We start from the raw sequence: 26,141 nt of genomic DNA, 5'->3' as shown, positions 1-26,141 counted from the left end.
AAGGCTGTGCAGTTTCCCCTACCACAGTAAACAGTTCATAAACTTGTCAAAACATGAAATAAAAATAGAACAATCTAGTGCACTTGGATGCCTCTGTACATGCACATGCAACAACACGTCCCACCTAAATTCAATCTTCAAACGCAAGTCTCCTTTGGAACTTGGTAGTGGCCTCTGACTGATGGAGTACATCCTCCTCACAGACCGAACACAATAATGAAATAAACATTGGCAAAGCCAATGTGTTGTGTCTTGACAAGCATGCAATTTTTAAAATTATTTTCTAACCTATGCAATATGCAAAAAATAAGCAAACATATAAAACACATTGGAAACTAAAGGATCAGCCAAGCACTGAAGTGCACTTCTTTTCAGGTGGACGTGGACATGTATGTGATTAGACTAAATGTCATCACTCACAGTGCAAGACAGCCAATAGATACATTTGACGTGTGCACTGCTGCATCACGTGGCAGAGGCTAAATGTGAATGACAGAATGACAGTTCATCAGACCAAAGGATGAAGACGGTTGAAAGTTCTTTATGTGTGTAAATATATACATATTTGTATGAACCTGGAAATCCCGTATCTCCAGGAGAGGGGTGAGTTTTAATGCCACAGTAGGCGCTACCAAGGGTGGGAAATAAATCTATTAAGACCCTGCTTGAAGTATACAGGCGTCAATGTCTTCCAGTTTTAATGTATGGGGCGTCACTCTGGGGTTACTCAGATAGTAGGGCCCCTGTGATAGAGAAAAATCGTTTCTGTAGAAGGCTGTTAGGAGTAGGACAAAAAACCTCTGGCTTTTGCTTGGATCTTGAATTGGAGTTGGATTTTATAGAGGATGCTATTAAGATTGCTCCTTTTTTGTTATGAATCTTCATCTGGACAAATGAATCTGCATCCCTAAATAGGGAAATCCTGCGTGACTGTATGTTTTGTGATCACGCAAGAGATATTCCCTGGCTGGCATACATGAGAGAAGTAGCCATTTCCCTTGGTCATCCAGATATGTTTAATTCACCAGAGGGCTTCACACATTCTGATAAACGCTGGACAAAGGATAATCTTCTCAAAATCTTAGGAGGAAAGAGGGAGGCAGAGGAATTGAGGAAGAAATCGGTGAGGGACTTTATAATGTTAAAAATGGTGGTGGGACCAGAGGCATACCTTTTGAAGATAAGGAACGTATGGGAAAGAACTATCATTTCACGTTTTCGGCTAGGAGTAATTAGAAGCAATTTGTGCTTCCCGTTGGGAAAGTTTGACCCACATTCCATACAAATCTGCCCATGTGATGGTGTGTCTCTACAGACCTTGATTAATTTTACTTTGTTTTGTGCTTTTTATGCACCTTTTTGGCGTTGTTTTTTACTCCCCTCGTTGAGGGGAAGGGGCTTTGTGCAGTATTGCCCAATCACCCAGCCTTTTTGTGGCTGCGCATTGGTGTGTCAAGGGGTAGGATCCTTTTTTAATGGAGCCATAACCTGACTGAATAGTGTACAACCCTTTTAATTTTATTTATACGTTTTTATTTCTATTTTGTCTGGGAAATTAAATCTTGAATGTATTTTAAAGTTCTTAAAATTTTGTGGTTTTTAATCTGTCGTGATTGTTATGTGATATATATTTATTTGTTTTTATGGTTGAAATTTTAAACCGAATAAAGTATTTCATATATATTTGTATTATTTTTTTCTGAAAAGTTGCTTCTAGGCCAGTCATAAAACAAGGACTGACAGAGAAAGAAAAGACACTTTTATTATCGAATAAAAATGCACGCCAAAAATTATTATAACTGTTTAGCAAAATTATCTTAAAATATAAAACTATGAACCACTTCGATTTCAACAAAAGTATTTAACATCTGTGATTTACTTTAATATAAACCTGTACAGAAAAATGAACAACAGGTGGCGTAGATATTGGAAATCCAACTGTAAGAGATTGCATTCTTAAAGGTCAAAGGTTTGATGTGTTACAGTGCTAGTTAAGTTCTCAACCTAGAATTGTCTTACTCGGTGTTGTGCATGGGTCGCCCTCTCATCAACTGCCCTGGACAGGCATTTTTAAGTGACCTTCTTCACTCCCATAACGTCGCAGCAGCTTGCCTTCCACTGCTGTGAGATAACGGTGCTCAGTCCCAGATTTTGACCTTGCTTCCTCCAATCCATATATATATTTTTGTTTTTAAAATACCAGGATGTGAAAAGACTGTTTACAGTGGGGATTGATTTGGAAACCATATGCAACATAGAATTGTAAATAGGTCTCTGTGACTAAAGGGGATGTTTTCACCTTGAGGATCTGAGTGACATTACAGACAACGCAAGCATCACTAATATGGTTTATTTCATGTCACCCAGAACTCCCAAAGAGAAAAACAACTCTGTTATTCACAGTCACCCCCCATCTATGAATCTGTATGTTGTTGCTGGAGTAGTGGAAACAAATGTTGATTCACTTAATCAGATTTAAAAAATGGGCAGCATAAGAGGGTTCCCAGAAACATGATCCATGACTGCCAGTAGCAAATAAACCTAGGAATTATGAATTATTTAGTCAGCAGTATAACTTGATCTGAAAATTCAAGGGACTTGTGGTCACAAGGACTAACTCGTTAAAAAACTCGTGAAAAATCATTAGGTTGTTGGACAGGATAAGGTTTACCTATAAAACGTGCTCTGAAGCAGTATGTGACAGGCATGAGATAGGTAACAGCAGCTGAAATCGTTAGACTTGTGATTGTTAGCAGTTAATGTTCAAGAAGTTTGAGATCTGCATCACTGATCCCACAAAGAAGTCATGAGGCTTGTGATCAGCAGAAATTCTGAGATGTGATAAACGAGGAGCCTTGTGGTGAACTGTAAGTTGCGAACAAATCACTAATTACATTGAAGCTTGAGTCACTGTAAACTGATGTACAAAATGTCTTTTGATATATTATGCCCAAGATGCAACGAGTTGCGGTAATTAATGAGTTGCAGTAACTACTAAGACATAACCAGTAATGAGACTCGATGTCTGTCGTAGATCATGGGTTTTGTGTCCATGAATCATAGGGCCAGATGTAGCAAAATACCAAATTGCGACTTGCAATTTGCGAGTCCCTGCGACTCGCAAATTGCAAGTCGCAATTTGGTATGCAGAAAGGTGTCTCAGACACCTTCTGCGAGTCGCTATGGGGTCGCAAAGACCACCTCATTAATATTAATGAGGTGGGTCGCAATTTGCGCCCCCATAGCGACTCTGGGCACTCACGGGGATGGAGGTCTGCTGGGAACAGCAGACCTCCATGTTCGTGACTGCTTTTAAATAAAGCAGTTTTTTTTTCCCAAGTGTAGCCCGTTTTCCTTAAAAGAAAACGAGCTGCACTTAGAAAAAGAAACCGAAACCTTTTGTTTCGGATTTTTTCAGGGCAGGCAGTGGTCCCTGGGACCACTGCCTGCTCTGAAAAAATATTTTTGGGTCCAGTCACAAAGGGGAAGGGGTCCCATAGGGACCCCTTCCCGCTTTCGAGTGGGTTACCATCCACTTCAAGTGGATGGTAACTGCGACTCCATTTGCGACGGCTTACGCGGTCGCAAATGGAGTTGCATACCACTGCGACTCCCAAATAGGAAGGGAACACCCCTTCCTATTTGCGACTCGGAAATGCATTTTGCGAGTCGGTTCCGACTCACAAAATGCATTTCTGCATAGCAAACACGCATTTGCGAGTCTGGCCCATAGTTCTTAATAATGAAGCTGCTGCAACACATGACTCACAATATATATTGATAACTCCTGACCAGTCTCAGAGCAAGCATGAGCCACTATAAATCTTGAGGTGTTTCAGTGCCACTGAATCTCTTTTCCAGGTGGCACAGAAAGCGGGTCTCCCCTCGACGGAAGCACAAAGGCTACTGGGTCTGACCAAGGCAGCAGAGGGGAAAGATCGGCTGAAACGGACCACAGAGGAGGCACTAAAATATGGGGTATGAGAAATACTCTTGGTACAGGGATGGAGGATGCCTTTACAGGCGATAAACTGACTACATGGAAAAAGATCCAGAAAAAGTAGCTGTGAATGGCTTATTTTATCAGAAGAGGTAAGTGGAGGGATGTGAAAGGTGGAGGAACTGAGGGCCAGACGTCCTAATATTAGGAATACCAATTCCCTAATTGTGATTCTCTCCAAAGCACAATTTTGAAACCAGTATTCCTAATGTGTAAAACTCTTTTGAGCTCCATTAGCAATTCCTACTGAGTCACAAATTGGCTACCTCATGTCTGTTAATGAGGTAGGCCGCATTTTAAGACCTTTTAGAAATCACAGCCGTCACAGGGGCGGTGACCTGCTGAGGTCAGCAGACTACCATGACTGTGATTGCTTTTTAAGAAAGCAATCTTTTTTTCTAAATGCAGCCCATTTTACTTAAAGGAAAAGGGGGATTTGTTTAAAAATACAAAAATGAAACTTTGCAGTTGAGTAGGCAGTGGCATATGGGACCACTGCTTGCTCTTAAAAAATATTTTTTTTACATTCTCAAAAGGGGTAGGGTTCCGACCCCTTCCCCTTTGTGAATGGGTTACTACCAGTTTTAAAGTAGTGGTAAAGTATCACTGTTTCGCGACAAGAATTTTGTTGCAAAACAGTAATACATACCATATCGATTTGGTAATTGGAAGGGGTGCCCTAAGCATGCTCCTTACAAACAATGAATCGCAAAGATAAAATGGGATTCGGTAACAAGTTACCAAAACGTATTTTGCATTTTATACATTCCAGTCGCCAATGGCCCGATTCTGCGCATCTGCCCGTTTGTGACAGAAAAATGCTTTGTAAATCTGGCTCTATATGAGGGAGGGAAAGTAGGCAAGAGAAACAATTAGGTAAGGAGGATGTGGCCTTAACAAAAGGGATAAGGATTAGAGAATGAAGAGCAGTGGTGAAAAAAGGAGGAATCTGTGAAGGAGAGTAGGGAATAAAACATGAGGGAGGACAAAAAGATGGAGGTAGAAGCCAAACAGTGTGGCACAACAAGGGCTAGGAGAAAACACCATCAGTCTGCGCATGTCGTTGGATGTATTATTTACTTCCCACTGACACCTGACTCTCCTCTCTCTTATCTCTTTATCTCCCCAGTCATTTGGGCTGCCAAACATTGTGGCCCACGTGGATGGCAAACCTCATATGTTCTTTGGTTCAGATCGGTTTATGCTGCTGGCTGACCTGCTGGGTGAGTGAAACAAGTCCCCTGAAGGCAGAAGGCATCTTATCTGACTTCTCACCTTTGGGCCTATTCCCAAATAATTTGAAAATGTGCTCCTGTGGGTCACACATTTGTTTGTAGTTAAGAAAAATCCCATGAGAACTTCAGGAAAACTACAGTCTAATTTCAGAGAGTACTCACAAGCGTAAAGTTAAAGGATGCACAAACTATATCTAGTGTACATTTACACGTTCTTAAATGTGGCCCAAATAGGCCTTTGCATCTGTAATTTTATTTTTATATTATTCCATGGGAAAGATATTTTACCACTTTTTTTTAGCTTTGGGTTGACAGTACAGCTGTCGATCGATAGCTGTTTACAATATACAGAGTAAGTGACTCACTCATTTTATAGGCGTGCACGCATAATGTACACACTTATTAGAGGAGGCTGTTGATTTGGCTCTTTCTTTTATTATTTTTGCTTTTTTTCAATTTGGTTTCAGCCATGTTACACATCTTGCTGATGTTGTATAACATCACCAAAAGGCGTTGGCAAAGCCTACAGTTCCCAAGGGTGAGACCTGTTGGCTTTACCAATGTTTGTTCCGCTGTATGTTGGCTCCTAGTTTATCTTGGTCGCCCCTCTTTTTGTTGTTCCTTCCCGCCCCCTCTGGTGGGGTAAATAACGTTTCCAGGTTCCTGTGGCTTTTCATCTGTGTCACCAGGGATTCTATTTCTTTTTTCTTATTTCTTTTCCAATTCACAGCATCTTTCTTCCCACCCACCCTTCCCTCTCATTGCTCCCTCACAATCTTTCACTAGAACTGTCAAAGGTAGTCCCGTGTTTCTTTCTGTATCATAGAAATAAAAAAGAGCAATAGTGAAGACCCTTTGCTCTCTGGCATTCTTTTCACATAGAAACAAAGCAGCATTAAAATGAAGGCAATGTGGCTTTTCCATATATGGAAACTTACAAGCATAACATTGTGCCAGTGCTGATTTGTTGAATTAGCATTGGCAATATACATTCTTACCGAGTTCAACTTTCTAGTTTTACAGCTAAGGTTCTTGCACCACCGCTGACAGTATGGACGTGGCCACTGTGGGGCGTGGAATCACAAACGCTATCACAGAAGATACAGATACAGCGAACTGATGACACAGACTCTACTATATTGATTGCTTGTAAATTCTGTGCTGTAAATCCTGTGCTGGCGCTTGAGGCTGCAGTGGAAAGGAGTAGCAAGGAAAGTACAAATGTGGGAACAGGGTAAATAAATATAGAAGGATTCAAGTAAATAGAATAATTTTACCCAAAATGCTTATACTTCACTGGCTAGAGACTTTGTAGTGCACTACAGGTTGCTAAACTTTAACATCTCATCGGTTGGACGGAATATGGAAGCAGGGAAGCAAAGACGGGACCTGAGAGGGAAGGTGAGAGCCAGAAAGCACAGAAAGAGGGATTGTGAGAGTAGGCAGGCAAGGTGGTATTTATTAAAAGAATTGCCACCTTACGGAGCATAACAAATCATGGTAATGAAAATATGCTCCAGTGACAAAGTTTGGTGGGTGTAAGTAACGTTTATGAAACAGTGATCTGGTAGGGAAGGAGCGAGCTGTCCAACTGTTCATACCACAACAACATTCCAGGGAACAAGAATGTACGCAGGATTCCATATAAATACATGAACAAGATATCAATATATAAATCGATCAATCAGTAATTTATAAAGTGCGTCAAATCACCCATTAGGGTCCCAAGGCGCTGCAAAATAACATATCTCCCTCCTTAAATAAAATAAAAAAATTAAACATAATAACAAACGGCAACAAAGAACTATGGCTAGAGAAAAATAAAAGTAATAATAAGGAAAACAATTCTCATATAAACATTTTCCTATACACGTCAATACATCTCATGGTCTATAACCCATTCAGGTGCCTGAGCAATCCTCTTATGGCCAGAATCCGGGAACCTTGCAGGGAACCCCTCACAGGATCAGGTCTCATCCACATTTAGTGCAAATCCTGGGGCACTGTAGTAAATCCTCCTCCAGTCTCTCTACCCATCTCACACTCTGCGATGCATTTCAGCATTTTAACTACTCTTGCTATTCCAGACATTACCATCACTCAAAAGAACCATGTATGGATTGACCTTCACTACTTGCAATGGGTCAGAAATTTGGACAATCCCTTTTTACCATCCGTCCTTTTCTTATATGTACCCAGTCAGCCACAAAAGAATTCTCCTCACAAACATCTCTCAAATCCTCTCTACCCACAATAACATCCAAGGCGCCCTTCCCCCACTTTGCCAGTGTCTCTATTAGGAGCGGTGCTATATGCCCACACCAATTTGTTTGCTGCATTCCTCCACTAACGTCCCTGGTAAACTGCCAAGGGCAAACATTCTCTTAGAGTTCTCTTTTACCTCTAAACAAGTCCATTGCTTTGAGAATAATATAAAGAGCGAATAGCCTCAACACCACACATTGTGAGAAAATCGCTCACTATCTGTGACACAAATGGTACACCATTATCCATCCCAATAATCTCGCTAATACCCTCTCTGTCTCACAATTCCTCCAGAAACTTCATCCCTTCTGCATAGTGACCTTATTAGTGAACCTAACCTCAAGCCAGCTGGAAAAATATTTAACCACTACATTGGCATTTTGGACCCATACCCAACACACAGTAAGGCCTTGAAATATCCAAGCCAATTTTCTTCCATGGACTGTCCATTTTATCTGTTTCCACCAGAGGGTCCACCAGAGTCTTCTGTGACTTGTTACTCCATGCACGACATGCAGTCCCTTATATGCCTTTACACACAGACCAAACCAGGCCACCAATACTCCATCCTAATCCTGCCCTTAGTCGTACTCATCATTGACACAGAAGAAACTTATAGAGCTAATGTCGAATATCACTATATAAATAAATATACAAAAACATCAGGATATCAATGTAATAGGAAAATACACTGTATGTCAAACTCTTATTATCATTTATGTCCCAACCGAAGGCAACCAATACAGTACTATGAATATGTTTTTCAGAAAAAAATCAAACATCATAAGATCAAACCCTGATATCACCAATATTTTATTATACATATGCAAACAACATAGAACGAAACATAAAACACAATACTATTCAAAAAAAGACTATGGGGGTTATTACAACTTTGGAGGAGGTGTTAATCCGTCCCAAAAGTAACGGTAAAGTGACGGATATACCACCAGCCGTATTACGAGTCCATTATATCCTATGGAACTCGTAATACGGCTGGTGGTATATCCGTCACTTTACCGTCACTTTTGGGACGGATTAACACCTCCTCCAAAGTTGTAATAACCCCCTATATATTCAGAAAATCCTCAATGGTGCCACCTACAGACAAACAACCCAACCACAGAAAACTCAAATATTCAGGGTCATAAACCTTATGTCCACAATTCCTAAAAACCTATGCAGAAAAAAGTATTAAATACATAAAACATCACATAAAATACATAATGGCACAAAAACAGAGAAATGACAACAATAAATTCACTAATTCAAACATGAAAATATAAAACACTATACTGATACAAGCCAATCCAAAGAACCGTAGGAACCAAAAGCGTAAGCGCGTTTCGGTATTCCTCTAATTTGGAGGCCACCTTCATCAGGGCAGTTCCAAATCTAAAGTTTATGCGTGGGAAGAAAAACCCCAGCAGGGACAGGTGCACAGAGCAGTATGCCAATTCTTTAGAATGTCATCATATTAATTGGTTGATATCTAATACAACAATACACAAAAACGCAAAAACTGTCTTTGAGATAAGGAATCCACATCTCCAAAGATACTCCATATTTCATAATTTGCACCGCAAACATGAGGTACTAAGGACATATTAATAAATGTGTAGATATAAATACCAGGCAAAGCCCAAGAGCACACATATATCATGCAAAAAGATATATAAGAAAAACAGAAAGAAAGAAAACAAAAAAAAAAGAAAACAAGAAAAGCCAAGAAAAGGAAAAAAGAAAAAAAGGAAAATAAATGGTGCCCAAAACATAAGTAGCCACTAATAGTGCCTAAAATGCATATCACAAACCTAAAACACCCAAAAAGAGACCACAGTGTTCTCCCACACAGAGGGAGCTATAACGCCTACCTCCCAAGTATATCATTATTCCATTACTACTTGTATAAACCATTACCTTCCAAACCAATATATAGATATCTCAGGGGAAATCAATCAATTCTCATAGGTGGTAGGTTCAAATTCCACAGCTTGTTAAGATTACCACTATTTGTGGTACTCATTCATCTATAAGACAAATATGTAAGATAATTACTTATACAGTTTCTTGTTCCCTCCATCCATTTGGAGTGACTTGTCCCTTAACATCGAGCTTATACTATTGTGAGAGCAAGTCATTCTCTCTTTTCCCCTTGATGGTGACGGTATTCGTTTTGCTTATTTATGTCTCTATTTATGGCCACTATTAAGTCTAGAATGATTTCCCTCCCTTGGGGAGGACATTGGTTACTTTGAACACAGGTAGTGAAAGAATAGTTTTTTCCATTGGTTGTTTTTTTTTTCTACGATGAGAGTAGTGCCGGTCTTCGACTGAAATACAAATTCTGTAAGGTATTTTTATATAGGATGTGTTATCACATTATTAGATCATGACCACTTTGAGTCCTCCACGGTTAGAATAAATACATATATTATTGGTATACTCCGTTCTAAGATGGCCACCATTCATTGTTATACAATTTCAATCCAAACATATTACGTGCTATTTTGTTCCAGGATGACGACTAATTTGAGTTTGCCATTATAATATATATACTTTTGGGGTAAACTGTGTGCCATCCAAGGGCGATTTTATATCAAATAGTTGGAGGCCAAAATGTATTATCTTTCGGAGCCATATCAACACTTTTGATATGCACTACCCGTGCGGTTCTGTTCTAAGATGGCAGCTAATTCGAGTTTGTTATTGCCATTTATTTACTTCCGGGACACGTTACTCGTAAATCAGTAGAAATTTTGTTAGGTCACTGGAGGTTTAAAACGAGCGAGTTTCGCCCGGGAAGCACTTTAAGGATGACATACTAGAAGCGTGAGGTTGCGTATCAGGTGAGTAAAAAGAATGAGGCTCTCCATATAGGGGGTAGAAGCTAGTCAGTAGAAGGTGACCATTAATTTTTCACAATAGATCTATGTTATTATCTTGGTAAAGGTGGGCCCAACAGTCCTAGTTTATAAAGTGGATATATATACACATCTTAAGACACTATGTAGACAGTTATTATCTACATTTTGATAAGAAGTAGATAGCTATTACTTTCCGTCTATTGCTTTCACAGTGGACAAATTTGTTATCATGATGGCAATATATGATAAAAGAATGGAGCCTGCTATGTGAAGAAGTGGAATCCTTATATCAAGCATCTACTTTTGGAGGTAATGTTCAGTATGAATACAATGGAAAACTGTATAGATACATAGACAGCAGGTGGCCCTCTCTTCTGTATAAGTAATTATCTTACAAATTGGTCTTATAGATGACTGAGTACCACAAAGAAAATTAGTTACTTACCTGTAACTGCAGTTCTCCAGTATTGGTATCTTTCATAGATTCACATGCTTGGAATCATCTCCGTCGTCGAGGTGGGAGCCTCACGGTAACTTTAAATACACAAAGCAGTAAGTTTTAAAACTAGTAGGCCTCAGTAGGCCCCATAGGTTATTTTATAGCCTACCCACTTTGTTTTGTGAAAAGACCCAAACTTCAGTGCCAACCAATCAGGCTTCAGCACCCTCCCAAACACTCCCAACAGAGGCTTTTTTCCCTCAGATTTTCTAGTACAAGTGTGAAGTTCAATATCTGTATATTAGGGAAGCCTCTGAGGGGAGGAGGATGGGTTGCATGTGAATCTATGAAAGATACCAATACTGGAGAACTGCAGTTACAGGTAAGTAACAAATTTTCTTCTCCAGTATTGGATCTTTCATAGATTCACATGCTTGAATCAGAGTACCGAGCAGTAATGTTGGACAATTATTGAATTAATCTGCATGTTGCTTTATCGTAATTCTCCGACTGATATCAATAATATTAATAAATATAACAGTAATACGAAAAACTGTATGTCTGAATATTATGCTACAAAATGTGCCCCTGTTGTTCTGAAGTTTACAACATTTTTACACAATATCAAGAAGCGTTGGTATTACGACCAGTATGAAGCAAAATATGAGAGTAATCAGCACTATAATATAAATTTAGATGTTAAAGAAACTGAAGAACCATATCACACATACCTTGATTGTGGTGGTGGGATGTTGTAAGAGGCTCACCTTAACAAATTAAATGCCTCAGCACTGCCTGCCCCACCGCTGCATCAATGTTATTTGTTTCTCTGAGACAATAGTGTTTTGTGAACGTATGCTGGCTGAACCATGTGGCCGCTCTGCAGATGCTATGCAGTGGCACCCCAGCAAAGAGTGCGGCCGAAGTGGCTACCGATCTTGTAGAATGGGCTCTCACCTTGCTGCGGAGCGGTTTACCAGCCTTAGCATGACAGAATTGGATCGTCAGGCCAATCCACCTGGCTATACTCTGTTTGGACACTACGTAGCCCTTTTTTGTCCCACCAAATGCCACGAATAACTGGTTAGACTGACGTATGACTTGTGTTTTCTGTAGGTAAAATTTTAGACACCTATTTATATGCAGGGAATGTAATGTCTTTTCTGCTACTGTCTGCGGATTTTGAAAAAAAGTTTTTAAGATGACTGGTTCATTCAAGTGGAAAGTTGCAGTAACTTTTGGGATATACTTAGGATTTGTTCTCAGGATTACACCAGAATTTGTAAATTGGAGGAAAGGTTCTTTAATAGTGAAGGCCTGAATGTCGCTCACTCTTTTGGCTGAAGTAAGAGCCAGTAGTAACGCGGTCTTCCATGAGATGAATTTGAGATCGGCTCTGTGGATCGGCTCAAAAGGAGCTTTCATGAGTTGCATTAAGACAATATTCAGGGACCATAACGGCGGAGGTTTCCAGACTGGTGGTAAAACACGGAAGAGGCCCCTCATGAATTGTTTCACAATTCTGGTGGAATATAATGAGACCATGTCTTTTGATCTACGGTATCTCGAGAATGCTGCCAGATGTACTTGAATAGAGGAGTATGAAAGTCCTGACTTTGCCAAAAGCAACAGATATGGTAATATTTGCTCCGGGGGAGAAGAAATAGGGTGTATACCTTCCGCTGCACACCATATACAAAAACGTTTCCATTTAAGTTTGTAAGTTTTATTGGTAGTGTCAGCTCTAGCTTTGGCTAAGATTTCTCTACACTCTGAGGAAATGTTCAGATTTACATACTCATTGAATTCAGGAGCCAAGCCGACAAGTGAAGAGATGACGGATCTGGATGCCTGACTTGCCCCTGGTGCATTGTCAAGAGGGTTGGACTCTGTTTGAGTTGCACATGTGGCTGTTCGGAGAGCATTAGGAGCTCCGTGTACCAGACCTGTCTGGGCCACCTGGGAGCTATCAACAGAAGGCGACACCCCTCCGTCTTCATTTTCTTGATGACTCTCGGTATCAGCGGGATCGGAGGAAAAGCGTAGGCATAGACCCAGGACCATCTCATCGAAAACACATCCCCCCACGATCCTTTCTGGGGAAGCCAACTTGCATAATACTGGCATTTCTTGTTTTCGAATGTGGCAAACAGATCGAGATTTGGTCTGCCCCATAAAAGGAAGAGTGGATCAAGAAGTTCCTGGTCTAGCTCCCACTCGTGGTATGGTATCACTGTCCTGCTCATGGTGTCTGCCAGAACGTTGCTCTGTCCTGGCACATGCTCCGCTTTGAGCAAAATGTTGTGAGTGATGGCCCATTTCCAGATATCCTGAGCCAGTTGTGAGAGTTGTAGAGAACTTGTGCCCCCTGCTTGTTTAGATAAAACATGCTGGTAGTATTGTCCGTTCTGATTAAGACGCTTGAGTTTTGAAGTTTTGGCAAAAAAGCTTTGAGAGCGAGGCCTATCGCTTTGAGCTCTAGGTGATTTATGTGGAGCCGAACCTCTTTTGCATTCCAGGATCCACTGATTTGTAAATCCTGGCAGTGTGCACCCCATCCCTCGAGAGAAGCATCCATTGTTACTCAGTAACTGGGTACTTGATGAAGGAATGTGAGCCCGTTGGACAAATTGGTCACAGTTGCCCACCACTCCATGGTGGTCTGCATTATAGGTGTTATGCGAACTCTGTCTTCGAATGAACCGTGCACCTGAGTCCACTGTGCATCCAATTGTTCTTGCAGGGGTCGCTTATGGAGCCTGCAATCTGGGACCAGCGGAATACATGACGAGATCATCCCTAGCAATGATTTTGTAGGTGCGGACTGAAACAAACTTTTTTGTAGAGAGTTTGCGTGCTAAGGAGCTTAGCTTTTGCTTCCTTTCGTGAGGCGGATACGCCTTGCTGCGGACCGTGTCTAGTATTGGTGTGGGGACGAGGTAATCATCCCATTCACTGGCCACTGAATCTCTTATCTCACCCTCTTCCCTCTCGTCGTCCAACGAGGGATGATCTTCTTGCGTTTGGCTACTCAATGGTATGCCAGTGTCGCGCGTCTCTGGGAGACTGGTCCTCGGGGTTTGACGAGGCGTCTGGTGGCTGTCAGGCCTGGGTGGTGTGGTAGGTGTTGATGGTGGAAATCTTCTGTAGTAGTCGTTGAGCATACATTGAAGGTCTGCCACCAATGTGCTTGGCATGGAGAGGGATAATTGTTCTCTCGGGGTATGACGTTGAAGCATAGTTGGGCTGGTACTGCCCTTCATCTTCCTCATCAAAGTCCTGACATTTTACATGCAGCTGAGAAGGGCTACTAGCTGCACTAAACTTTCACTCATCTTGGGAGTATGCGTCATCATCGTCATCCAAGAGATGTTGCGGGGGATATGGCAATACCTTGCTCGGGGAGGTATGCATCGGAAGAATATCAGATGATTTCTCCCCCATGGTGATGAGCGAAAGAAGCAAGAAACTTGTTGAGTCCTCTTGAGAGTAAGTCATCATTGTTGACGATTGCTCCGGTGAAATCCGCAGGAGGGTCGATGGTTTATACGTTGTCATTACTGTCGACGATATGACGGTTCCCTCATCGACGGTTCCCTCGTCGACGGTTCCTTCGTCAATGACTCACCTGTCGGCATTTGTCTCGCTGACTGTGCTGTCGTCGCCGGTGTGCTTGACGACGATGCCTTCTTAAACCTCAATCGACAGGTGCTTCGTCGACGGTAGTGCCTTAGTCGATTGGTGGACCCACGATGCCTCCCCGTCGACGATGTCTTAGTCGACAAAGCTTTCTTAAATATCTTAGCTGTAATTATCGTCGTCGACGACAATGGTGACAAAGTCATGATCATTGGTGAGACCGCCGTTGTAAACGTCGACGACACTTTTTTCCTAAAGAGAAGTTTACCGGATCTTTCTGCGGTGACGTAGACAGGGATGGACTTTTTGCGGTACTCTTCCTGTGCAGACGCGAAGTAGGCTCTGAACGAACCTTTTTTGGCAAACTTGTGTGGGTCTCTGATTGGGAAATACTCTTTTTTGCCTCAGTAGAGACCTGCTTCATCTTTTTGGCCAACTTCCTTGGTGGCTCATCAGGCAATCTTACTCTCTCACCTGTTCTTTTTTGGGAGTGAGAAGCATGAGATGACGCTTCGCTGTCATCTGAGGAAGGATGTTCCATGGCTTTCTGTTTCTGCAGCCACAAGAGAAGCCTACCCTCACGGTCTTTGAGGGTTTTTTGACTGAAGGTGCGACAGATCTTGCAGTCTCTCACCTTGTGGTCTGGATGGAGACAGTAGATGCACTTTTTGTGGGGGTCATCAACATGTAGTCTCTTCTTCCCACAACTGCCACAATCTCTGAACAGACCCTTTTTTGTCTTTTCAGACATGAAATAGCTGGAAAGCTGGGTTCCTGAGAGAAAAATTTCCTGTCAGAAAAGGTAAACTGAGCAGAGCTCAGGGAGACTCCCTTCACACAACGTGCGGTAGAAACTGAAGTTTGGGTCTTTTCACAAAACAAAGTGGATAGGCTATAAAATAACCTATGGGGCCTACTGAGGCCTACTAGTTTTGAAACTTACTGCTTTGTGTATTTAAAGTTACCGTGAGGCTCCCACCTCGACGTCGGGGATGATTCCAAGCATGTGAATCCATGAAAGATCCAATACTGGAGAATAGTGGTAATCTTAATAAGATTAAGAATTTGAACATACCACCTATCAGAATTGATTGATTTCCCCTGAGATACCTATATATTGGTTTGGAAGGTAATGATTTATAGTAATGGAATAATTAGATACTTGGGAGGTAGGCGTTATAGCTCACTCTGTGAGAGAGAACACTGTGGTCTCTTTTTGGGTGTTTTAGGTTTGTGATATGCATCCTTAGGCACTATTAGTGGCTACTTATGTTATTTGCACCAATTATTTTCCTTTTTTTCTTTTTTCCTTTTTTCTTTTTTCTTCTTTTCTTTTCTTTTTTCGTTTTCTTTCTTTCTGTTTTTCTTATATATCTTTTTGCATGATATATGTGTACTCTTGGGCTTTGTCTGGTATTTATATCTACACATTTATTGATATGTCCTTAGTACCTCACGTTTGCAGTGCAAATTATGAAATATGGAGTATCTTTGGAGATTTGGATTCCTTGTCTCAAGCACGGTTTTTGCATTTTTGTGTTTTTTTTGTATTAGATATCCTCTATTGATATGATGGCATGCTAAAGAATTGGCGTATTGCTCTGTGCGCCTGTCCCTGCTTGGGTTTTTCTTCCCACGCATAAACTTTAGGTTTAGAACTGCCCTGATGAAGGTGGCATCCAAATGAGAGGAATACCGAAACGCGCGAAGGCTTTTCGTTCCTACGGTTCTTTGGATTGACTTGTATTAGTATAGTGTTTTATATTTTCATGTATGAATTAGTAAATTTATTGCTGTCATTTTTCTGTTTTTGTTTCATTATGTATTTTATGTTATATGTTTTATGTATTTAATACTTTTTCCTGTATAGGGTTTTAGGAATTGTGGACATAAGGTTTATGACCCTTCATATTTGAGTTTTCTGTGGTTGGGTTGTTTTTTGTCTGTGGGTGTGACCATTGAGGATTTTTGTATATATAGTCTTCTTTTGTATAGTAATGTGTTTTATGTTTCGTTCTATGTTGTTTGCATATTTATAATAAAAAATTGATGATATCAGGGTTTGATCTTATGATATTTGAGGTTTTTTTTCTGAAAAACAGATTCATAGTACTGTATTTGTTGCCATCAGTTGGGACGTAAATAATAATAATAGTTTGACATGCAGTATATTTTCCTAATATATTGATATTCTGATCTTTTTCTATATTTATTTATATAGTGATATTCGACAGTAGCTCTATAACTTTCTTCTGTTTCAATGATTATTCCCATGGATGAGCTACTTCATTCAACCAGGGGCCCTCTATAGCTCTTTTCTTAGCCATACTCATGCCAGTGTGTCCATTATGCATCAGATTCAAAATGTGGCAGCTTCAATTTTCAGGTACAACTAAAACTCACCTCTCATCATCACATCAAGCACTGACAATTCCTCACCAACCTGATGACAGAACTCAGCAAAAACAAGATTGTGCCTTTCCTAGGCCAACCCTCAGACTTGTATTTCCTGATTTCCTCAAGACCTCTGTATTCCCTTGTGGTCTGTTCCCATTCTTTATGCAATATCCACCCTACAGGAATCTCATTAATACTTTACACACACTATTGTTCGTCCTTCACCACATTCTCCTCACTTTCCTTCATCGGCAAACATGACAAATAATCAGTCTGCAAGTTCTTTTTCTTTCAGCTTTCATACCATATTTTATATTTCATAGCAATATTTCATCATTGTCAAAAAAAAAACCTCAAAATTCTAGCCAAGACTTAGCAGGTGCCTTCGGTCATTAAAACATCCACAAGGGAAGTGTGGTCTATACGAATCACAAATGTAGTTCCCTAGGCACATTTCTAAAATGGTTCACACCCCACCAGCAAGCAACACCTACCTCTCAATGCTGGAGTATGAGACTTCAGTATCCCTTAAAGGTCTGGATGCATATGCAACAACACAATGCTTAAACACACACTGCTGGCATCTTTGGTAATTATGATTTTTTGTCTCTGGTATCAAATGGTTCCAAAACTGGTATCATCATGGCAATGCTCCTTTTCAACAATGTAAATTAATTCTCGCAACGTGTACTCCCATTTGAAAGTGGCGTTCTTGAACATTAATTTTCACATCTGTTTTTGTTTGCAAACATGCTAATAAAAATACCTAGGAATGAATGTAACTGATCCTTACATTTTGATGATGGAGCATCTTCAGTGGCCTTTATCAGTTTTATCTTTGGTGACATACCATTCTCATTGAGCCAGTGCCCAAAATATTTAACCCCTTTCACAACTATATTTGCACTTGTCTCATTTGATAGTTAATTCATTGTTCCACAAAACATCAAACACTGTTTCAACAGTCAATTGTGAACCTCCTTGTTCTCACCAAATCACAGAAATAAGTCGCATTCCTTATACCCTGAAAGATCTAATGAATTGCCCTCTGGAAAACAGCCGCAGGCTGATGCCAATCCAAAAGGCATGTGCCTGGGCCTATATGCACCCTCTGGAGTAATGAAGGCTATAATGGGGCTAAAATTGTGATGCAGGGAAATCTGGTGATATGCTCATGACAAATCCAAAGTGGTAAAAACCCTAGCTCCATTTATTGTCATCAGCAGGTAACTTATGTTGGGAAGTGTGTGTCTATCCACCAAAATAGCCTTGTTCAGATCCCAGAGGTCTACATATAATCTCAAATTGCCACAGGTCTTCTCATCTAAAACTACTGGGGCCAATCATTCTGCTGTCTATATATATTCTATGATTCCATGATCACACAACCTCTGAAGTTCTTTCTGTAAGGGCTCCCTTGTTGTCAAAGGCACACAACAAGGTTTATGTGCCTTAGGTATCACCCTCTACTTAAAGAGTACTTTGTGTCCAAACCCTTTGAGCAAAGCTATTCACTTTTGAAACATTTTGGAGATTTCTCCTTGCAAATGTCACAAGTCAGCATGCTGACTTTAGACTCTGTCCCCAATACCTGATCAATTCAATAATTTCTCCTCCACCTTTCTTTTGTATACTTTTTGCACCAACAGATCCCACAGCATGTTGTTAAAATCCTTTATAATTGCAAGAAGAGACTAGCAATCTTAAGGCTGCATGAAGTTGTCTATAGTTTCCCCAGGGAGTCAACTCTTTTGAAGATATATAAATCTCTCTACCACTTCATTATTCTTTTTGCCATACTTTTAAATCCAACTTCTGGCAAACAACCTCCTAGTCATCATATTTAATTTAATCCTCCTCTATTTCAGGCAGAGGCCGTAGATGTTTAAGTACTCTCTGACCCTCAGCACCTAAGCAATGTTTAAGTGTGTAAATAGTTTTCCTCCTACAGCCTCAACATACACTTCAAATCCTTCTTTCCAATCTTCCCATTCAATTGGTGGCTCTCTGGCGTGTTCAGAAATGGTAGTGGTGCACTTACGCCTTCCATATTGCCTAAGGATGCTTGCACAGTGAGCATAATAATGTTCCTTTTGCTCATATTTATTCATTTATGTATAATTCTTTAACTTTGCCTTATATGTAGTGCCACAAACAATGTCTGAGCAAGCAAGAATGATTTGTGTCTAAATGGGTTGTTGAGTTTGACAGGCAGAGTTGTTCTTAAAGGCTACATTCTTTGGCAACCCGGGTTGCTCCACTGATCATCCTGTGTGTGTCTCACACGGTCACATGAGCACTCAGTAGTGGGTGCCTAGACCAATTTTGGCAGCGCCCATAGAATAGCAAATAATTGGGAAAAACTTGATTAAAACTTGAATCCTACAGTTGCTCTCATAGGATTTAAATGAGACAATATTGGATCACAGGAGATCAATTGCAGAATCTGTCTTCAACTCGGATCAGCACTGTGATAACAATGCCGTTGCTGGCCCCAATCACAGATGCTCTTCTCCCTGCAGAGTCAGGATTCACTCATTACCATTGAAAAGATCCCCTGGTGACAAAGAGTGATGTAAGGAAAGTAATGTTTATTAAGCAGCAATCTAGTAGGTAGGGAGTCAGCCAGCCAACTGCCCAACTGTTTATACTACAACAATATTCCACGGAACAAGAATGCTCGCAGTTGTTCTATGTAAATACAAGAATAAAATGTAACAGGTAGCCTGAGTGAGAAAGATCATGGACTTTGGGAATAGGAGGCGCAGACCTGCACTGGATGCTGTTACTTCTGTACACTACTTTGACAAACATACCTCATTATACTGCCATTTCTGATATAGCTATTGCTTTGTTACTTAGCGAACAAGATTAGGGTCCGCAAAAGAGTTTGTGTAATATTACCTGGAAGATTACTGGTGCAGGAAGACATGGGATGTGCTACCGGGAGATCCAGGCACTAGGTCTAGGAGACAATATCAACAGGACAGGTCACACAGGCTCTTAGATGTGGAGACAGAGGACAACAAGGACAGTGACAATGTAGCAACGAGGCACTGACACTGGTAAAAAGAGAGACACACAGGTTTATAAGGAGACACAAATGCTAGAATAAGAAGATGAGGATTGGGGTAGAGAACCAGGTAAATGGACTTTGGGACACAGAAACATGCATTGGGACATGGAAGCGTGAACACTCAGACAAGAAAACTGACACTAGGATAGGGAGTAATAGCTGTGGACAAATTAAAGATGGATACAAACACTAACATAGGAAGACAGCTGTCTGGGAACTGTTACATATCCTAGCCAATCCTTACGATAAAGTTTCCATCGCACTTACACAGTTTATGAATTATTTAAAAAAAAGCTGCCCAGGCCACTAGTCTGAAGTTGCCCGTCATCAATGAGATAAAAACAACAAATATATTCAAGGTTTGCTTGTATTCTCTTACAGAAGTACCGTGACCTAGCAACTCAAAGTAGACCATCCTTTTTAGGGTGGTAAAAGACTGATATGTTTATGGGGGGTCCCTGGTTTCAGTGCCACACCGAGGAAAAAAACAATTACATGAATTCCAGCCAAGACAAACTAATTGCTAAATCCACTCTGCCCAACATGGAATGAGGCCATAAGCATCTTGGACTTTAACACAGGACTGTACTCCATTACTTGATCTATGGTTCAGTAACAAACTGGTAACACATTGTGGCTAGAACCACAATCTTCAGGCAGCAGAATGAAGTTCAGCACTGGCAAAAGATAATACCAAAGAGGAAAAGATACCATCTAGGGGACTGCAAATAAGTCTTTAGATGAAACTGCCTGAAGACAAGGAAAGGCTGTAGGAAGCTGGCCTGGTGTGTAGTGGGTAACTATGGTACTTACACCTCATACCAGGTCCAGGTATCCCCTCTTAGTGAAGTGTATGAAGTGTCTAGAAGCCAGGCTCTCTAGAGGTAGCTGTGGATGAGCAGCCAAGGCTTATCTAGGAAACATGCAAAGCTCATGCAATACCACTGTAGTCACACAGCACTTACACACATGAAAGAATACACTCAGTGTTACAAAAATAAAGGTGCATTATTTTGGTAACACAACACCAAAATTACTATAGAGGCAATACTTCCTTAGGAGGCAAGTAATACACAAGTTATATACACTAGTTGTCAGAAATAGGCAGACGAATAGTTAGAAAACAGTGCAAATAGTGTAAAACACAGTAGAGAATAGTGCACCTAGGGAGAGCGAAACCATATACTAAAAAAATGGAAAGCGAGAGTGTCACCCGCACCCAGGTAAGTGCAGTGTGTAGAGGGTTGCTGGGGGTATTAGGAAAGCACAAAGGTAAGTACCACAACACCCCCCAGAAACCAGGAAAGCAGGAGTACATTACTAGAGTTTCCCCAGAACACCCACTTAGAAGGACAGAAGAGAATTGAAAAACCCAGAGATGACTGCAAGAAACCAACTGTGAATTCCTGAAGAGGAAGACCTGTGGAAAGAGGGGACCAAGTCCAGAAGACAAAGCAGAGTCCAGTGAGGGCCGGAGGCCCTACCCACCAAGCTGAGGATTGCAGGAGTTGGTCAACGGTGCAGGAAGAAAGTCAGCACTGCAGCCCTGGAGTCGGAGTCGAGTTCCTGGAGGATGCATGTGATGTCCCATGCCAGAAGGAAGATTGCAGTATGGTTTGCGTGTCCGGATTCCACCAACAAGCCTTGGCACAGGCAAAACTCGTGATTTGCGGAAAGTGGTGCTGCCGCGGACCAACAAGGCCCAGGAGGACTCAACCAGGAGGGGGAGTCAGAGGGGACCCTTATAATCACAGAGAGCCCACAGAAGCCCAGGCAGCACACACAGGAGTCCCACAGAACGGGTACAAAAAAAGGTGCAAAAGCCCATGCATCACTACGAAAAGGAGTCCCACGCCGCAGGAGAACCACTTAGAGAGCTGTGCATCGCAGGAAGGAGTGCTTACGGCTGGAGCTACATGAAAACTGAAGAACCCTGGAAAGAAATGCCAACAGGCCTTGGCAGCTGCAGAGGACGTGGTGCATGGGGGTACTGTCCTGCATGGGATGGCAAGGGCTTACCTCCACCAAAGTTGGACAGCTCGTAGAAAGGACCGTTTGGACCATTTCTCACCACAACCCATGTTGCAGGATCCACTCAGCTCATGAGGAGAGGGGATCCACGCAGCCGGTCGTCGTTGCTGTTGGTGCCTGCAGATGCAGGGGAGTGACTCCTTCACTCCAAAGGAGATTCCTTCTTCTTTCCTGTGCAGACTGAAGACGGGCTGTCCTCAGAGGATGCACGACTGGGGAAATGTTACAGAAGCTGGAAGGAGCTCAGAGAAACAATGTTGCAGGCGAAGTCTTCGTCTTTGTTGCAGATTGTCGGGTCCTGGAGAGTCCAGATGCAGTTTCTTTGGTCAGACGTCGAAGTAAGGGATGCAGAGAAATCCTGCTGGAATCTTGCAAGCCGAATCTGAGGAGCCACCTAAAAGAGAGACCCTAAATAGCCCTGAAAGGGGGATTTGTCACCTAGCTGGGTGACCACCTATCAGGAGGGGGCTTTGGTGTCACCTGCCTGGCCGGGCCACTCAGACGTCCCAGAGTTCTTTGCCAACCTTGGATTCAAGATGGCAAAACCCCGGGACCCTCTGGAGGAGCTCTGGGCACTGCCCCTGGGGTGGTGATGGACAGGGGAGTCGCCACTCCCCTTTCCATTGTCCAGTTTCGTGCCAGAGCAGGGACTTGAGGTTACTAAACGGGTGTGGACTGGTTTATGCATGTACAGCACCAAATGTGCCCTTCAAAACATACCAGTGGCTTAGGGAGGCCACCCCTCCCAAGCCATGTAACACCTATTTCCAAAGGGAGAGGGTGTAACACCCCTCCAACGTGGTTGATGCCAACATGCCTAGGTTTGGAGTTACCGTTATGTAGGTGGACATAGGTGTTGACCTACGTCCAGTGCATGCTAAAATGGCATCCCCGCACTCACAAAGTCCAGAGAAGTGGGTGTGGAGTTTGTGGGGGCAACTCTGCTAGTGCAGGGGTGCCCTCACACACAGGTACATGCACCCTGCCTTCTGGGCTGGGAGGGCCTACCATAGAGGTGACTTATAGTGACCTGGTGTAGTGACCTATAGTGAAAATGAGTGCACGCACCCAGTTCACACAGACTGCAATGGCAGGCCTACGGAACCTTTTGCATGGGCTCCCTATGGGTGGCAGAATAAGTGATGCAGCCCATAGGGATCCCCTCGAACCCCAATGCCCTGTGTACCTAGGTACAATATTACAATATACTAGGGACTTATATGGGGGCACCAGTATGCGAATTGTGAAATGAATATAGAGTTTTGGGAGAGAGAGCATAATCACTGGGGTCCTAGTTAGAAGGATACCAGTGAACACAGTCAAGCACACTGACATCAGGCAGAAAAAGAGGGGAACCATGCTAAGAAAGAAGGTACTTTCCTACAAAGGCCACAAAATATCGCACTAAAAAAGTCCTCCAAAATGTTGTCTGAACATAGAAATATGTCTACCCTCAGCCTCAAAAAGTTAAACTGCAACTTACCTACATGTCTTTCAACATTATCTGACAGAATCATACAGCTGGCATAGCTTTTGTCGCCAATTCAATACACCCAGCATTTTCAGCTAGACTAATTGTAGTTTTCATTTGGAATATGGACCCATGTCAATAACCGAACTAAAGGCGTTATATCATTCAATGCATATTCATTTTAGACCCACTATTCCCACGGGGAAAGTATACATAATATTTCAAAGACAGTCTGCGACCAAATTAGGTTAAATCACGAGCAGAACACTACACAAGAGATGTGGTGTATGAATAATTAAATGGACATGGTGAGCGGGTCGAACATGTTAAGAGGAAGATAAGTGGCAGTGGAAAGGGTATGTGGTATACAGGGATGAAAATATGGGATGGTGACTTACTTTATTGATTGTGGAAGCATGAGATCTAAATTCTAGGTCTGACTTCATCACCTGAAAAAATGTTTGAATTCTAGTTATGTTATTGAGCACGAGTCCAAAAAGCACCTTGTTGCTACAAGACTATTGTAGGAAGTTGGCTCTGTATGCACTATTTCAAAGTAAGGAATAGTATGCACAGAGTCCAAGGGTTCCCCTTAGAGGTAAGACAGTGGCAAAAAGAGATAATTCTAATGCTCTATTTTGTGGTAGTGTGTTCGAGCAGTAGGCCTATCAGAGAGTAGTTTTAAGCATTTGGTGTACACACACAGGCAATAAATGAGGAACACACACTCAAAGACAATTCCAGGCCAATAGGTTTTTGTATAGAAAAATATCTTTTCTTAGTTTATTTTAAGAACCACAGGTTCAAGATTTACAAGTAATACTTCAAATGAAAGGTATTTCATGTAGGAACTTTAGGAACTTTGAATTAGCGAAATAGCATATACAGTTTTCAAATAAATGACATATAGCTATTTTAAAACTAGACACTGTGCAATTTTCAACAGTTCCTGGGGGAGGTAAGTGTTTGTTAGTTTTTGCAGGTAAGTAAACCACCTACGGGTTTAAGTTTGGGTCCAAGGTAGCCCACCGTTGGGGGTTCAGAGCAACCCCAAAGTTACCACACCAGCAGCTCAGGGCCGGTCAGGTGCAGAGGTCAAAGTGGTGCCCAAAACACATAGGCTTCGATGGAGAAGGGGGTGCCCCGGTTCCAGTCTGCCAGCAGGTAAGTACCCACGTCTTCGGAGGGCAGACCAGGGGGGTTTTGTAGGGCACTGGGGGGGACACAAGTCCACACAAAAAGTACACCCTCAGCAGCACGGGGGCGGCCGGGTGCAGTGTGCAAACAGGCGTCGGGTTCGCAATAGGATTCAATGGGAGACCAAGAGGTCTCTTCAGCGATGCAGGCAGGCAAGGGGGGGGGCTCCTCGGTGTAGCCACCACCTGCGCAAGGGAGAGGGCCACCTGGGGGTCGCTCCTGCACTGGAGGTCGGATCCTTCACGTCCTGGGGGCTGCGGGTGCAGTGTCTTTACCAGGCGTCGGGTCTTTGAAGCAGGCAGACGCGGTCAGGGGAGCCTCGGGATTCCCTCTGCAGGCGTCGCTGTGGGGGATCAGGGGGGTCAACTCTGGCTACTCACGGTCTCGTAGTCGTCGGGGAGTCCTCCCTGTGGTGTTTGTTCTCCACAAGTCGAGCCGGGGGCGTCGGGTGCAGAGTGCAAAGTCTCAAGCTTCCGGCGGGCAACGTGTGTTGTTTCTAAGTTGCTTCTTTGTTGCAAAGTTGCAGTCTTTGGGGAACAGAGCCACTGTCCTCAGGAGTTCTTGGTCCTTCTAGATGCAGGGTAGTCCTCTGAGGCTTCAGAGGCTGCTGGACCCTGGGAACGCGTCGCTAGAGCAGTGTCTTTAGAAGGGGGGAGACAGGCCGGTAGAGCTGGGGCCAAAGCAGTTGGTGTCTCCGTCTTCTCTGCAGGTTTTTCAGTTCAGCAGTCCTCTTCTTCTTAGGTTGCAAGAATCTATCTTGCTGCGTTCTGGGAGCACCTAAATACTCGATTTAGGGGTGTGTTTAGGTCTGGGGGGTTAGTAGCCAATGGCTACTAGCCCTGAGGGTGGCTACACCCTCTTTGTGCCTCCTCCCTGAGGGGAGGGGGGCACATCCCTATCCCTATTGGGGGAATCCTCCATCTGCAAGATGGAGGATTTCTAAAAGTTAGAGTCACCTCAGCTCAGGACACCTTAGGGGCTGTCCTGACTGGCCAGTGACTCCTCCTTGTTTTTCTCATTATCTCCTCCGGCCTTGCCGCCAAAAGTGGGGCCGTGGCCGGAGGGGGCAGGCAACTCCACCAGCTGGAGTGCCCTGGGATGCTGTAACAAAGGGGGTGAGCCTTTGAGGATCACCGCCAGGTGTTACAGTTCCTGCAGGGGGAGGTGAAAAGCACCTCCACCCAGTACAGGCTTTGTTACTAGCCACAGAGTGACAAAGGCACTCTGCCCATGTGGCCAGCAACATGTCTGGTGTGTGGCAGGCTGCTAAAACTAGTCAGCCTACACGGATAGTCGGTTAAGGTTTCAGGGGGCACCTCCAAGGTTCCCTCTGGGGTGTATGTTACAATAAAATGTACACTGGCATCAGTGTGCATTCATTGTACTGAGAGGTTTGATACCAAACTTCAGTTTTCAGTGTAGCCATTATGGTGCTGTGGAGTTTGTGCATGACAGACTCCCAGACCATATACTCTTATGGCTACCCTGCACTTACAATGTCTAAGGTTTTGCTTAGACACTGTA

At 42.6% G+C, this 26,141-nt stretch overlaps 1 protein-coding gene across 1 annotated transcript in view; it reads left to right on the top strand.

The window, feature by feature from the left end:
* LOC138303647 (glutathione S-transferase kappa 1-like) overlaps positions 1-26,141 on the top strand; it is a 295,766-nt gene that overhangs the window by 257,194 nt on the left and 12,431 nt on the right. The window contains exons 6-7 of the mRNA XM_069242948.1: positions 3,862-3,978; positions 5,130-5,223. Of these exons, the coding sequence (XP_069099049.1) occupies positions 3,862-3,978; positions 5,130-5,223 (211 nt within the window). The remainder of the gene's footprint in view (positions 1-3,861; positions 3,979-5,129; positions 5,224-26,141) is intronic.

Source organism: Pleurodeles waltl, chromosome 7, assembly GCF_031143425.1.
Source record: "Pleurodeles waltl isolate 20211129_DDA chromosome 7, aPleWal1.hap1.20221129, whole genome shotgun sequence".
Taxonomy (NCBI): Eukaryota; Metazoa; Chordata; class Amphibia; order Caudata; family Salamandridae; genus Pleurodeles; species Pleurodeles waltl.
This window is presented reverse-complemented; position numbering and strand designations above follow the sequence as displayed.